The following is a 15,764-nucleotide window of genomic DNA, read 5'->3' as shown; positions in this document are numbered from 1 at the left end:
AAAATCTTTTTTAGTAAACTCTGTGCACACAAACAATGTTCTCAATGCTCGAGTTCATGTGTAGAGCCCCTGGTGATATGATACTTCGAGCTAAGTTTAATGTTGTGTCGAGCCTTCTTAGTGTTTTAAAAATAGCGATTTTTGATGCTATCATAATAGTGCCAAGCACTCCCAGTCAAAAGGCAATTTAACCGAAAACAAAAATACAGTCAAACTTAAAAGTGGCGTTTCCATTCTAAGTATGCTTTTAAACGAAAGTTTGCCTCGGGTAGATTAACAAAAAGACCGTAGGTTGCATTTTGGCGAGAGTTACCCTTTAAGTGTAAACAGTCAATAAACCAAGATTTGTAATTGAAATCATCTTATATGAAGATGTGGAGTGATGAACTGACTTTTTCTTGCCCCAAATTGCAGATATTCTGCTTGGACTGCTGAATTCTGTCTTGATTGTTGACAAAACATATAAGTTTGTCCATTAAATAATGAAAGTGATGATTAAACATCTGGCATGTCATGAAACACTGATTGAATAATGTGCTTTGTATTGATCCCACATCATGCTTTCTGTTTTGAATGCAAGATGATGTAATCAAATGTACCCAGAGTCTCTTTTGATGGTTGCATGTTGTTTATTCATGAGGTTTATTTTTTTCCAGTTTAAAGTGCATTGTTACTCATGCCAGTCATATTAACAGATTTAGTTATTCAAAAAGAGGCAATAAAAACAAAACAAGCATTATAAAATACACTCGAATGGAAAGATAAAGCACAAGAAATTATACTCAGTCTACACTAATTTCCTTTATATGAAATTGCAGTCATGTTTAGTTTGGATTCATTCATGTGCTCAAGCAGTTTTGCAGTGTCCTGTTTCACTGTGCATAGATGTTTTTTTCTCATTAGTGATGCCTTAGTGTTTAGGCCAGCCACAGCATTTACAGCTGTCATCAAACACAGTGCCTGGGCCACAGTTATCCGTGTAAGTATTGCCTCCAGCACAGTTATAATATTTGTTGGAATCTTCAGGGTTAGGATAGAGTCCATCTGGCTTCCCGTTACAGAATCCTGGTCCTGGAGCATGAGTGGTGGTGGTGGTAGTTGTGGTGGTTTTTGTGGTTGTTTGTCCAGGTTTAAGGGTGGTGGTTGGAGGCAGAGGTGGCAATTCTTAAAAAGATAAAATAAAGCTATGTTAGCTATAAGGAACAAGCACTTCTTGTGTCACATACAGGTCAAAGTTTGATTTTCTTATACATTTGAACCCTTCTGAAGTGATACTTCTAATGAAATACAACTAGGTGTCATTGCCCTCTTTGTCTTAGTATGCCTGTGAAGTTTGGTGGCGCCACCCCCTACTGGCTAGAAAAAGCTAAATAATTTATAAACATGCTAATAACATTCAAAAAAATTGGAAAATTCAAGGAATCAAAAAGATTCATTGACTCACGTGATAACTAAAGAGTACAATGTTGTAAATTTTTACCAAGGTCAGCCGTAATACTTGTCTGCCATTTTTGCATTTTACCACTGACTGTCAACGATTTGGCTAAAGTAATAAAAGCAAATCACCTCTTGACACGCAATGCTCATTGATGTTAGTTTCAACAGATCCCCCCAATTTAATGTTCTGTAAAGACAAATTCCTACCGATATCCAGAAGATTGCGCAGATGGCCCATGAGAGGATGGTTCCCCTGATTACAGAACTGTCCAGCAAAGTCATCCAGATCAAGCGCCCACACGAAGGCTCCACCAAAATTCTTGTCTTTTAGATAACGGACCTATAAAATAAGAGGAAAAAAGTGAGTTGTTAGTCAGTTGCTGGCAAACGGTTACAACGAAATCCAACTCCAGTAAAAACTCAAAAGTACCTTAGTTTCGAAACTCTCCTTGGTGTCAAATCCAACCCACTCGCTGTTCTTTGTGGCATAGGGCACCTTCTGATCTTCAATCCACTGGATTGTTGTTCCCTCTAGGAAGCCACAGATCTATAAAGACATTGACATATTAATTGCCAGTATTAGATGTTGAGATTGTTTAAAAGACACTTATGAATATGAATGAATATATTCCATTTGTTTTCCATTTTGGACAAAATGGCTTTTCCAAATCTCCCACCTCATAGTAAGACCAGAATCCAGCCTCGCGAGTGTAGGTTCCAGCTGAAGCCGGTCCACTAGCTGGGGCTCCAACCTCAGTATCTGTAGATGTCAGACGGAATGTGCGGCCGTATGTTGCGAAACCCATTCTGAGTTTCTCCACAGGGGTACCGTTGTCCCTCCAATAGCGCATAGCGTAATCCTGAAAGAGGAGTAGAGTCATCATTTTAAAATGGAGGAATTAAAAAAAAATCGTTATTTGTTTTCACCTTCTTTGCGTCACAGTAAATCAGTTCTTACGGTATTGAAGTTGACCAGGTCTCCCTCGTCCTTTGAGCCTTGGTACAGGGGGCTGTTGTGTCCTGTGAATCTTTCCCAAGTTCCATGGAAGTCATAAGTCATCACATTGACGAAGTCCAGGTATCTGGAAAAAAATATTAGGAGTGGTTTAAAACATCTCATGCAACTACTTACTTTCACCTCAGTGCTCTGCCAATTTGCAAATGTCATGATTCAGTGTTGTCATACTTACTTGGCAACCTCAGCGATCTCAAATCCAGCATCAATTGTTTCTTTACCAGCTGGAACAGCAGCAGACAGCATCAGTCTCTGTTTGCCAGTAGCTTTGCCCTCGGCCTCATAGGCCTCAAGAAGTTCCTGTGAAGACCAACATAGATACATAACATAAGTACATAAGAGATTAAATAAATAAAGTGCAGCACCATATTTGCTTAAAAAGGCACTGGGTTATAATCAGACACACCTTGCACAGCAGTGTGAATCTTTCTTTGTCTTCAGGCGGACTTCCTCTTGATCCAGGGTATTCCCAGTCCAAGTCCAAACCATCAAACCCATAAGTCCTCAGGAATTTGATAGAAGACTGAATGAACGTCTGACGGTTTGCTGCATTGGACACCATGATGGAGAACCTAAGATGAATTTAAGGAATAATGTTTTTGCATTTCATTCGACCAATTTGACAAGATAAAACAAAACTTCATAATTTTTACAGAATACTTACTGTGATGAACCAAAGTTCCATCCACCAACAGCCAAGAGAGTTACAAGATGTGGATTTCTGTGAGGATAATGGAGATATTTCAGAATTTCATGATATTTATATTTTTTCTTTTTTTGGTATCTCACAGCAAATGATTGTAGAATTTCAGCATCTGAAAAGCATTAAACGTGATATTTCAACTAATACATACCTGTTCTTGAGTTCATTGAAGGCTTTGTAGAGAGTCTCATCGTTCCACTCATATGTGATAAGCTCGTTGGCATGGTTGATCATTGCGAAAGCATAGAAAAGGTGTGTACAAAGGAAAGGGTCGACATTTGCAGGTGTATACTTTCCAATTCCAGGTCTGTACTGGGACCAGTTGGTGAAGTAGCAACCCATTTCCATGGAGAAGGCTGGTTATGGATACACAAAGAAGCTCATTTACGCATTGAAATTTTCACTAGTGATAATCACCTTTCTGATGTCAACATATAAGTGATTAATAGTTCATTAAAATCAATGTGATTTGATTACATGACTCACCAACATGGCAGAACACCAAGCCCAAACCTAGAATATGCAATGATATTGTGTAAATGACAAATATAAAAGAATGAATTAAACTCATTCAATGCATTTGGACATATTACCTGCTACAAGTGTAAGCTTCCCCATTTTTATGTCTGCTTTTTCTGTAGGTAACAAAGAATAGTTTTAATAATTACATTTAAACTAATAGCAGAAATAAAGACATTAAGCTGAATGACATTCTGACTTACCTGGGGTACCTCCAGCTAGAAAAATCTGCGAAAAAACTTCAGGACCCCTGGGTTTTTATAGGAATTGGGTGTTGTCTATTGGCCATATAGGATGATTTATCAGGATGGTCCAAGATATGGTATCGCTTGTAAACTATGGACTGAAATGACAATAAAATATGTAACTGAAACACCTTTGGCCTTTTCAGCACAATTTGTGTGAAGCTAAAATCATATAAGATGAAAAAAATGTGACTGATGCAATAAAATTAATGCAACGAGTAGGTATGTCTGTTAAACTACTGTGGATTTAGCAGGAGATATTAACTTCTACATATTAAAGAAAATTCTGCTGAGTCATTATGCAAAATGTATAAGAGGAAATGACAATGAGTAATAAATATAAAGGGAAATATCAATACATTTACATTTACAGAGACAATACATTTATATCAATTATTTCTATTAATAGTTGTCATTTTTATGCTACTTTAGCTGTGATTTCAAATAGGTATAAATATTTGGTATCTAAATTAAAGGTTTCCGTGCGGTTTGCAAATCAAACTTTTATGGGGTCAATATTCACAGAGGCTTATATAAGAAATTTATCTTTAAAATCATAATTTCTTATATAAGACTGTGGTGCTATCAGAATCCCATAATAAACGGTCGTGGTGCTTTCAAGCTTATCGTTCCAAATTTGGTGTAATAATTGGTATTCTCCTTTTGTTTTGGAAACCAAAACCAAACAACAGACATGAATTGTGCTTATCATTAAACGTTGGCAGTGTCAGATTTGTCCTCATTTTTGTGCATTAACGGTGTAGAATATTATCAAATTAAAAATATAAATATACCATATAAATACATAGTAAAAGGTTTATAATGCGAGCTGCTGTGGAGATGTTGAAAGAGAAAATCAGTGTTGATTGCTTATATCTTATCACTGGTACATTGTCATGTGATGTACAGTAATCAGTGTGAAAAGTTGAAAGAACATTAAGAAAAAACGGATCAAATGGAAGATCAAAAATATGGGACAAGAACAAATTATGACTGATTTTAATCTTTGAAATCTTACATACATTCAGTTCAAAATGTAGGGTTAATACGATTTTTTAAAAGAAATTAATACTTTTATATTGCAAGGATGCATTAAATTGATCAAAAGTTAAAAACATTTTTAAACAATTTAAATCATTAGAAAGTCCTAAAAAAATGTATCAGAGTTTCCACAAAAACATTAAGGAGCATTTTCAATATTCCAATATTTATGATTTCTGGAGGATCATGTGATAGAAGACTGGAGTAATGGCTGCTGAAACCTTTGCCATCACAAAAATAAATTACATTTTCAAATATATTACAATAGAAATTTTGTGTATTTTGGTGAGCATAAGTGACTTTAAAAGACATATACTGACCTCAAACTTTTGAACAGCATAGTGTAAGTTTAAATACATGATTATGGTAACACTTTACAAAAGGTTTCACTTATTAACACAAGTTAACTACATGAGTTAACATGAATTAACATGAACGAAGAATGATCATATACTTCTACAGAGTTTTTTTATGTTAATCTCAACATTTACTACTATATTTTTTAAGATTAAAAAGTATCTGTTAACATAATTAATGCACTGTGAACTAACATGAACAGAAACATTTTTTAATAACTAACATTAACAAAGGTTATAAATATATGGCTCATTATAAGTTCACGTTAGTTAGTGCATCAACAAACGAAACCTTATTGTAAAGAATTACCATGATGATTAATCACGCAATTATTTCACTAACATTACAAATTAGCCTAAATGCACTGATAACTTTAAATGCATGAATGAAATGAATAATCTTTATTAAACAATATATTTTGCCACTGAAATAATGATCAAAGAACACTTAACTGCATGATAATTTCAGATAGTGTTAAAAAGGTATCTAATCTTGAGCCAAATCAAGTGTCATATATCTGCAGGTAGTTTATTAGCTCAGCTGTCCTTATGTTTGTGTAACATTATCAGAACAGTCTTTATGACCTGGCAGGCATTTGTAATTGTATAACTACACTCTTCAAGTTACTCTGGTGATCAGAATTATGTCAGAGGGCACTGTACATTACTATAAAATATATTCCTTATATTCAGATTGAACATTACTGTATGCAATGCAATACACAAATTGATAATGACCTCTTCTTATCAATTAATATTATTAGTGGAGAAACTTAAATGGTCAAAAACTGGTTGAAGATGTGCTTGATGGATGGTGCACATAATATGAATGATGGCACTTCTGTCCTTCCTACCTGTCCTGTCTATAAAACACCATATTTGTGAAACTTCACACTTTCATAAAGCTATTCATTCATAAGGTCTGTCACTATTTGACTTTCAGATGATCAGTTTAAGGAAGACTTAACAAGTCAGATTGCTATAAATATTTTATTGAAAGTGAAAGCAAAAAGTGCTGCACAAAAACAAGAGGAATCTAGACTGTATTGAACAGGACATTATGACTTGTTAAATTTGAGGAAAAATATGACTCTGTATGGCTATGCATATTTTTTTCCTCCCAAATCATGAGCATTGGATAGTTGGAAGAAGAGGTACATAACAACAATAGGAGACTCCTGGACAGCTTTATTGAACAGGAAGAGCAGATCTGAACTTGAGCTCAAGGCCAATTACAACATTTACAGTCGTCGAAATAGACCAGACCGGGCTGGCATTTCTGCAGGTATGTGTTTCCACGGAAACAGTGGAAGTAAGTGGTCTGGTCAGCAGGGTTGGGGTACAGGCCATCTGGTTTACCAACACAGAAAGAGGCGATGGGGTCAGCGGTCGTGGTGGGACGTGGTGTAGTGGTGGGCTTGGGTGGGAAACCTTTGAAAAGACATTCAACATCACATTAAAACATATAACAGAAGACTGAATAAATGTAATGGTCTTTATAGTCTAAAGTTTTTACCTAGTGAGTTGCGCAAATGGTTGACAAGAGGGTAAGCTCCGTTGTAGCAGAAACGGCCAGAAAAATCATCCAAATCCAAGGTCCACACTGAAGCTCCACCCAAGTTTAAGGAGTTAAGGTACTGTACCTGTTAAAGCAAACATTAAGGAAAGTTTGTCAGAAGTTTGGCAAACATTTCATTGCCTTAAATTCTGGAAAACAGTAGTTAATTTACCTTAGCAGTAAAGCTTTCACTGTTGTCAAATCCGACCCAGGCCTTTCCTTGAACTGCATAGGGCACCATCTGCTCATCGATCCATTCAATAGTGACACTTGATTCCATGGGGCAAATCTGTGAACCAAACAACACTCATTAATTTTTCTCTTTCAAAGTTTACATAGATTAAGCCTATCACTGTGTGTTTTGAGTGGTAAATTACCAACTACCGAAATCATAAAATATTTACAATTTAAGACACATTTAGAAACTAAACACCAGTTACTTTTTCTATTTCTGCAACATCAGTGAAAATAGTTTCAAAAACAACAGCACAGTCACTGAGTAACAAAGTAATGGTGTTCCTGAATGAATCGTGTTTTTGAACGAACTGGATGAGAGAATGATTCAATGACTTACTTATAAATACAATCACTTGTTTTGTTCCAAAGTTAATCAGTGTTTTTAAACAAACTGAATGAATGATTCAATGACTCATCTATAAAAACTATTTAGAATGGTCACTTGTCGCCACCTACTGGCATATCAATGCAACCTGCAGCAAGAGTCGCTAATTTAACCATTTGGCTTTGATAGTAGTTATTCACTTAAAAAGAAATATATTATTTGTATGCAAATGCTACACAACATATTTAGTTCACAAATTGGTCATGATTTAAGTGCCACTTGATGTTTTCTGAAGTAAACCCAGTTGAGAACACTTGTTTTAAATCAAAGTTAAAAGTAGCGTGTTGAAACCTCATAATAGGACCAGAAGCCTTCTTCACGTGTGTAGGGTCCGGCATCAGCGGGGCCTTTGGCTGGGGCTCCGAGACCTGTTTGTGAGGTGGAGAGCAAGAATGTGCGTCCATATGTGGGGAATCCAAGAAGCAGCCTGTCAGCGGGGGCTCCACTGCTGAGCCATAAAGCCACAGAGGAGTTCTAAGCAAGAGAGAAAGGGATGTGCTAAGAGATCTCAGATTACATATGACGGATTGATGGATTTTGAATTTATGGGTTTTGAGCTTACGATATTGTGGTCAATGACGTTTGCGCTGTCAAAGGAGCTGCGGAAAAGGGGACTGTTGTGCCCTGTCAAGGAATCCCAGTGGCCATGGTAGTCATAAGACATGATGGTCAAAAAGTCCATCAAACTATAATGATAGAAAGAAGGAGAAAGTAAAAAAAAACTTTCATGGATACACATTATTGTAGCTTGATGAAACTACTAAACATACCCTGAAATTTCAGCAACCTCATAAGCTTTATTAACAGTGGACTTGATGCTGGACACTTTGCAAGAGAGCAACAGAGGAGTTTTCTTCGTGTCTATGGCCTCCTTTTCAATAGCGTTTCTCAGTTCCTGAGAATTTTCACACAACAGGAACATGGTCAGACCTAAAGTCATTTGCTTTATCAATGGAAATGAAAGTGCATCATATTGACATTCTAGCCTTCTGACCTTGAGGAGTGTAGTAAACCTCTGCTTGTCGTCTGGTGGGCTGCCGTTGTGACCAGGGTACTGCCAGTCAATGTCAATACCGTCAAATTCATGGAGACGCAGGAACAACAATGCAGAACGGATGAAAGTCTCGCGGGTCTCTGGTGTGGCCACCACTCCAATGTATCTTAAGTGCCAAAAGAGACATGTTTAAGTAACTCTTGTTTAATGTTTTGGGTTGGCAGCTGGGGATTTATGATTTAACTTAAAAAAAAATCATTTATTAAAAAAAATATATACATTTTTATATCATAGTGTCATGTTATGTCACAGAAATATTGTGCCCCACTTACGGACTGACGCCATTGACCAATCCTCCAACAGACAGCAAGGTCTTCAATGCAGGATTTCTATATAAAAAAAAAAAAATTCAAACAATATGAAATCGATCAGTTCAACTGTTCAATAGCAGTCTCAAAAATAGATCACAAAAGGATATGAATTCATTTGTGCAAATATGGTTTTTAATGCATTGTGTATATTGCTTACACTTTTTTCAGGTCATTCAGTGACTTGTACAGCACCTCATCATTCCATTCGACGGTCGTGATTTCATTTCTGTTGCTGATGCTTGCCAGAGCATAGACCACATGAGTGCAGAGGAACGGATCAATGTTGTCTGGCAAGAACTTCCCATTGCCAGGTCTGTACTGAGACCAGTTGGTCATGTAGCACACCAGTTTTGTAGAGGCCACTATCAGAAATGATGATATTATTAACAGCTCACAGCTTATTTTGTCATATTTTGTCTATACTCATCATCCAGGAATATTATTATAGATCCATATTATGGATCCTTATAGGTTATATATTTTACAAAAATAAATGATTGAAGGTTCTTACCAATCTGCACTGTTAGCAAGATGCCCAGTCCTATACAAAAGACAACACGATTATACATAAAAAATAAACTAACATACTTACAGTAAATACATATCTTTAATATGGAACATACCTGCTAAAAGAATTAATTTGGCCATTTTGGTCTTGATCCAAACCAGTATTCTTCAGAAACAGACCTGTAAAAATAATAAATGAAATTGCATTAGCAAATTCACCAGCATGCCAAGTTTTGCCATAGTCATGAAAAGTAGTGTGTGCGTATAAATATTATTTATAAAGAAAAGAATGAGACATAGGAAAGCTGGTCTCTTTACCTGTGTCAGCTGCACTGAGAATGAGCAGTTTGGTGAAAATCTGTTCATGATCATGTATACTTATACATTATTAATAGTTCCAAAGTACAGGTGATAAGTGCTAACTTCACCACAATTGGGCAATATAATTAATAATGAGTAATATAGTACGTTACAGTAAGGTGGTATTATCTTTGAGGTTGGCTAATAGACAGAATTAGTATCATAAAATGTAATCACTCAATTACAGTCACATTACATAAACATGTGAATGTATAGATGTGACCAATTTTGTTTCTTATATTAAGACTGAATAGGCAGAACACTAATATTAGAAAAAAAGCAGGCTCATCTAGGAATCTGTGCATGGTGATACAAGTTTTTATTCATATTTCATGGCATTGTGCTTTATGTATGATTAATATGACCCTGTTTCATAAACATGGTATATCTTAATCAACCGTGTATGTGCCAATCACTAAAAACCGAACAAAGTTTCTTTAACAAATACAGTCAAAATGTTTTTTTTATTGAAGAATATTTACAAGTGCTGCATTATTCACATTCAGTCCACAGTGGACAGGCTCAACCTTTACAACAACTGGGGTACATGGTAGTTCGAAGAGACAACATGACATCACAACCTGAGCGACCTTCAGAGCGAAACTACTAGCGTGTCATTCGACTCATGTAAGCGCACATACAGCCATTTCGGAAATTGTTTGTTGAGTTGTGAGCGACAAAGCCCTGATTCAACACAAGAGGGCAAACTACACAATGTGAAACAGCAATTATTTCAGAAATGAAGGAAATGATGAGAGAAAAGAAAGTCGTGGAATTGTACAAAGTGCACTCATAATGCAGTTAAAAACCGCTTGAAAGAGAAGTACAAAACAGATGCAAGGACAAGAGCACACTTTTGGATTCATAGTCCTAATATGACTTTTGAGTGATTCTACATTCAGAAAGTGTAACATTTACCCGACTGCTACGAGGGTTTGGGACTAGAACCACTAAAGAGCTACTGATGAGGCTGCTATGTGTCACAGCTTTTGGCTAAAAGTGTTTTAAATTCCAGTGAGTGAGCCATGAATTAATATACAGTTAAAATCCCTTAAAGAAGGTGCTAGAGAAGCTGTAAAAAAACGAATTAAGGAGCTCAAACTTTCAAGCAATCCTCAGTATCCTCCGGCAATATTTACAATAACAACTTGATGTGTGTTAAATAGAAAATGAAATAAATACATTAAATAGAAAATATATAATTACAAGAAATATCACCTTGTTGAACAGGCACTAATAAAAAGCAATGTACACAAAATTAAAACATAAAATCCGATTTCTGTGTCAGACTGAAATTAGATTCAACAACTTTAAAGAACTGTAGAATTACACGGAATGATTTTAATACTGTTAGATTTGACCTGCGACACTGAAAGTGCATTTCAGTTTGTACTTTATTAGTTCATGCCACAGTATTGAAAGAATTTTTAGATTAGTCTTAAAAAAAAACTATATGGCGGCTTCATGTGTATCTCGCAGGCAGAGCTGGATTACAGACCAGGTAAGTGTCCTGGGACGTCAGACTGTCAGGGGCCTCCAAACACTTTAAAAAGACCCGAGACCCACTATGACCAGAGACACTAGTACCCACAGAATCTAATGTTAGCCACATGTTTTCTAATTCTTTAAGCCAAATGGAACCTTGTCACTTAAAGTATGATCAGGATTCCACCATTAGTGGCAGCCTCCAAGAAGAAAACCTCCTTATAATAAATGATGATATTATAGGATAATAATTAACTTGTTTGTCCATGAATGTTATCTTCAGTATTGAACAATGTCCAGCGTATCGCTCTTGTACCGTGTCAAGAAAGAAAGTAACAGCCCATGGACGTCATGTTTATGTAAGCCTTGAGAAAAAAGACAAAGCATAAAGGCAATAATAATACCGAGTGAGATAACAGAGCGATAACAATGGCAAAACAAGCCCACTTTAACAACCACACAGAAATCAGCTTCTGTTGTACCGCTGCGTTCATGAAACCTTTCATCTAGAACACTGAGGGAAAGGCAGAAAGCTACAATCATTCAACACAGATACAAAAGACTTAATAAAAATCGTGATCCGCTCTTGCTTCCGATTACATAGTCAGAAAAAAATTAAAAGAACAAATAAAAAAGGTAAACACTCATTAGGATCATTTTGCAGTCCACATGCTGCCATGAAGTAGCAACAAAGTATTAAAAAAGGTTTTGTTCTATCCAGTATGGAATGTCACCAATACATCTATGTGTATTTACATCTACAAGGAAATCAACAAGTCAGAGCTGTTGTTGAATTTTAGAAACTACAACCAAATGTTGACATGACCACCAGTCAAGTTTGAGTTTCCATAAGGCAAGCGTCTAAAATGATAACACAATCAAAAAGTCTCCCACAACAACTCTCTTTGTATTCCAATATGACCAGTCATCCTTGTAAAAAAGCCTTTTTATACAAAAGAATCTTCCACCTCTCACATTTCCAAAACCGCAACCATTCTGACGTGAGGAAAACCTGCTCCATTCTCTGTGGTATTAATAAGAATTGCCTTATCATTGGCTAACATCACAGTCCTGACGAGCAAATGAGAACGAGTGCAGTGACCACGAGAACAGATGTGCAGAGGGATCCTGAAGTGCCAGCGCTGTCCTGGACCATCATTCCAGTGCCTGTGGATCAAACACACTGACTTTCAGAAACGTATTACTTAAACACTAGTTCTTGAGTTCTTTTACTAAAACCAGTACTCCTAACTACTCTTCATATCACATACCTGAGTCTCGAGACACTATGGTCTCATAGGCTGCTCCATCTCCTCCATCTCCCCAAGAGCGGATCTCCAAAACCACATAATCATTGTCCTTGGGTAACGGCAGATTGATGGAGGTCTTGCTTTTCTCCAGTATCTTCAAGACAGACTGCCCTTCATGCTTGTAAAGGACCTGCATAAATAATTTAGTATCAATCTGTACTCAAAAACCACAGTTTTTTGAGAATGAAATTCTTAAACGCATTCTCATCCTAGGGCGTCATATACTGACGCTTTTGACATTTCGTCTACATCCAAAGCACATGGCACCCTTTTGCGTCAATATGACACGCACAGAGCTTTGTTCGGTTATGGGTAGGTTTAGGTCTGGGGTAGGGTTAGGGTTAGACCGCTAGGAGGCGCCTTCTAGCCCATTTCTATCTGCGTCTCATATTGACGCTAAAGGGTGCCATGTGCGTTGGATGTAGACAAAATGTCAAAAGCGTCAGTATATGACGCCTTGGGATGAGAACGGGCTGGATAGCCATGTAGTATTTCAAGTCAAGTCAAATTTATTTGTATAGCCCTTTACACATTTACACTTTACACTATAAACATTGTTTTAAAGCAGCTTAACAGAAAATCATGATGTTATTGTTTATAACAAAAATACAGTTTACATTTTGGGACGATTTGCTAAATAGTATATATCGCCTTACTCAAGTATAGTGAATGTATGCGGATAAAGTTGGATAGACTTACTGTATATGTCCAAAGTTATATAAAGATCTTTATATATTTCACAATTGTAAAAAGCTATGAAACATATTGTAAGCATTTCCCATTTTTGTTTTACATATTGAATTGGCTCTCATTACTGTCTTTTATAGTTTAACACGAGACAATGAGTTTCAGATATCAAGTCATAACAAGAAATTCATCTGCAAATAAAGAGAAAAGTTATATTTACAGGTGATTTTCTGATAGAAGTTATATTAATGAAGTATATCCTAATGTAGAGTTTCCCAAACAGTGAATATGCAAATGTATTGTATGTTTTGGTTAATTTTAAGTTGAAATTTCCAAAGTGTATGTACTTGGCAGACGCTTGTATCCAAAGTGACTTATATTTGGTAAGGTATATATTTGATCAGTTTCTGGGAATCTGTATATGTTCTCTTGATAGCCATCTTGACAAAAGATGACCTCAATCCTATAGCAGATCAGATATGAGATGGTTTAAATGTTTATTCACCGTTAAAGGGCACAGAGGGTTGGTGGTCTGGTTTTCCATAAATACGACATGTGTTCTCTTCTCACAATACATTAGGCCTTACCTCAGAGGTATGAAATGATACAATATCCCACCTTTGATTGAAATGACTGAATCTGATCAAATATTCTGAAGACATACAGAGGCAGACAGATGACCCGATACAAACATGTACGCAACAAACAGATAGCTGTAGTGCCGGTGGCACCGTGTGTCACTTACTTTGTAACCCAGAACAGCAGACTCATTGTCCATGGATTTAACATGATCCCACCTCACAGTAACCCAAGAACCAGCAACCTTCCATGCGACTTTACCTGGAGGGCGGTTGGGGGCTAGAAATGAAGATACAAGCAACAGTACAGTAAGTCCACTGGCTTTCACACCATTCTCAGTGACAAAGACATTGGCAAGAATTGCAAATGTAGGACCGGTGGTGGCATTTGAACTGTTACGGAAGTTACAGTCTAGTTATCAGTTTTTCTCCAGGATAAAAATTAAGACAGTATTGTATGGAAGCTTGTTTCCGCCACAGAATAAAACAGATAGTCGTGATATATAGTCACAATTGCGTGTTATAAAGTCAGAATTGTGAGATATAAACTCGCAATTGTGAGAAATAAACTCACAATTTGGACTTTTTTTTCTTTTTTTACATTTGAAAACGTGATGTGATGCAACAAGAACTTTTACTTCTCTCAACTTTTCCACCATTAAGCTACTAGCTTATGCAAGTTGGACATGAATCAACCTTTGTTGTTCCTGAAACAACATTTTATTCTGATTTAAAGGGTACCCAGTAGGCATTTTATTCATGAGCGATTTAAAGTCATGGGTCAAGGTTGAATTGCTGTAGAATTTAAAATTTAGCAAATCCAATCAATGTTGATATCACAACGTTGTTTCAATGTCTTATTTTTTGTTCAGATCTTTAATTTCAGGGTTGACTTTCTAAGTATTTTGTTAACCTATTTACAACATTTAGTATTAAACATTCTTTTAATGTTGTTTCAACATACTATCAGTGTTAAAACACCAACTGAGAGTCTTTCAATCACATTTCGAAGCTGGAGTTTGGTCATTTGCCAGCTAGGGAGCGTTTGGGTGGAGATTGTTAGGAAAAATGTTCCAGAAGTCTCCAGAAACATGTTCTACTCATGTAAATCACATTTTAGCTAGGCTACCAATGCTCCCCGAGCCTGAAAATGAGGTCTTACGAGGTTTCTTGGTGATGACAGTGGTTCTTGGGGAGGGTGGGCCAGTGCCTGCACTGTTGTAGGCCAATACGGTGACGTGATAAAGAGTGTTAGGCCTCAAACCCGTGACTCGTGCCATGTTCTCCAGCCCTGCAGTTCTCACCCGGTCCGCAGCTGCCTCACGTTCATGTTGTCGCCAGTAACGAATCTGTAACCAGAGCAAGTTGGCAATCTTAATCGTGCGAAAAGCTTATTTATACTGAAAAAAAACCCAGAATGCAAACTCTGTCCTCAAAAATAACAAATAATGGATTAATATTTTGCTCCTGAAAGATGCAAAATTATGAAGATCAATGTTATGCATTAGACGATTCAATTAAATATAAGCTGCAAAAATACCCTTTGATACCAGTGAATTTCAAAGCACGGGTTTATCTAAAAGGAGGTGTCTTATCTAAACAATGTTCTTAATGTTCCTTGATCTGATCGAGACGTGGTGTTCATAAAAAGGAACTAATGAGATAGCAGCACCTCGAATAGCTGCTCGTTCAACGGGCAAAGCTCACATATCCTGACGTGCCAGGTGGCCAACAATGACACACAATGGTCACCAAAACATTCATCAACTCCGTCATGCTATATATGTTTACCTATCCACATAAAAATACAAAAAGAGATGTTACAGATATTAAAAGAATGGGTCTGTACTGACCTCATAACCCCGAAGAACTCCATTAATGTTCAGATGTTGAATGGGGTCCCAAGACACTTGAATCTCAAAAGCTGTCAGAGCAGTGGCATTAATCCTTCGTGGGGACACAGTAGGTTCTAAGGA

General features: G+C 36.7%; 3 protein-coding genes across 3 annotated transcripts in view; all 3 read right to left on the bottom strand.

Moving 5' to 3' along the window:
• Window positions 1-910: 910 nt before the first annotated feature.
• Window positions 911-3,773, bottom strand: chia.2 (chitinase, acidic.2; the record flags this gene model as incomplete). The annotated part of the gene is made up of 11 exons (XM_081358487.1): window positions 911-1,164; window positions 1,645-1,777; window positions 1,868-1,984; window positions 2,115-2,297; window positions 2,396-2,519; window positions 2,628-2,752; window positions 2,859-3,024; window positions 3,117-3,173; window positions 3,307-3,511; window positions 3,642-3,668; window positions 3,749-3,773. The coding sequence occupies 11 exons, from the start codon at window positions 3,771-3,773 to the stop codon at window positions 911-913; spliced, it is 1,416 nt and encodes a 471-aa protein (XP_081214613.1).
• Window positions 3,774-6,538: 2,765 nt separating this feature from the next.
• Window positions 6,539-9,509, bottom strand: chia.1 (chitinase, acidic.1; the record flags this gene model as incomplete). The annotated part of the gene is made up of 11 exons (XM_081357677.1): window positions 6,539-6,747; window positions 6,833-6,959; window positions 7,047-7,163; window positions 7,788-7,970; window positions 8,059-8,182; window positions 8,267-8,391; window positions 8,491-8,656; window positions 8,823-8,879; window positions 9,019-9,223; window positions 9,373-9,402; window positions 9,485-9,509. 11 exons carry the CDS (start codon window positions 9,507-9,509, stop codon window positions 6,539-6,541), a joined length of 1,368 nt encoding a protein of 455 aa, XP_081213803.1.
• Window positions 9,510-10,174: 665 nt separating this feature from the next.
• Window positions 10,175-15,764, bottom strand: part of cntn2 (contactin 2) — a 34,065-nt gene continuing 28,475 nt past the window's right edge. The window contains 5 exon segments of the mRNA XM_081358469.1: window positions 10,175-12,380; window positions 12,485-12,653; window positions 13,956-14,068; window positions 14,951-15,137; window positions 15,642-15,757. Of these exon segments, the coding sequence (XP_081214595.1) occupies window positions 12,277-12,380; window positions 12,485-12,653; window positions 13,956-14,068; window positions 14,951-15,137; window positions 15,642-15,757 (689 nt within the window). The 3' untranslated portion in view covers window positions 10,175-12,276.

This window comes from Scardinius erythrophthalmus (genome assembly GCF_964197995.2).
Source record: "Scardinius erythrophthalmus genome assembly, chromosome: 25".
NCBI classification, from domain to species: Eukaryota; Metazoa; Chordata; class Actinopteri; order Cypriniformes; family Leuciscidae; genus Scardinius; species Scardinius erythrophthalmus.
Note: the sequence above shows the minus strand (reverse complement) of the source record. Positions and strands in the feature narration are given on the sequence as shown.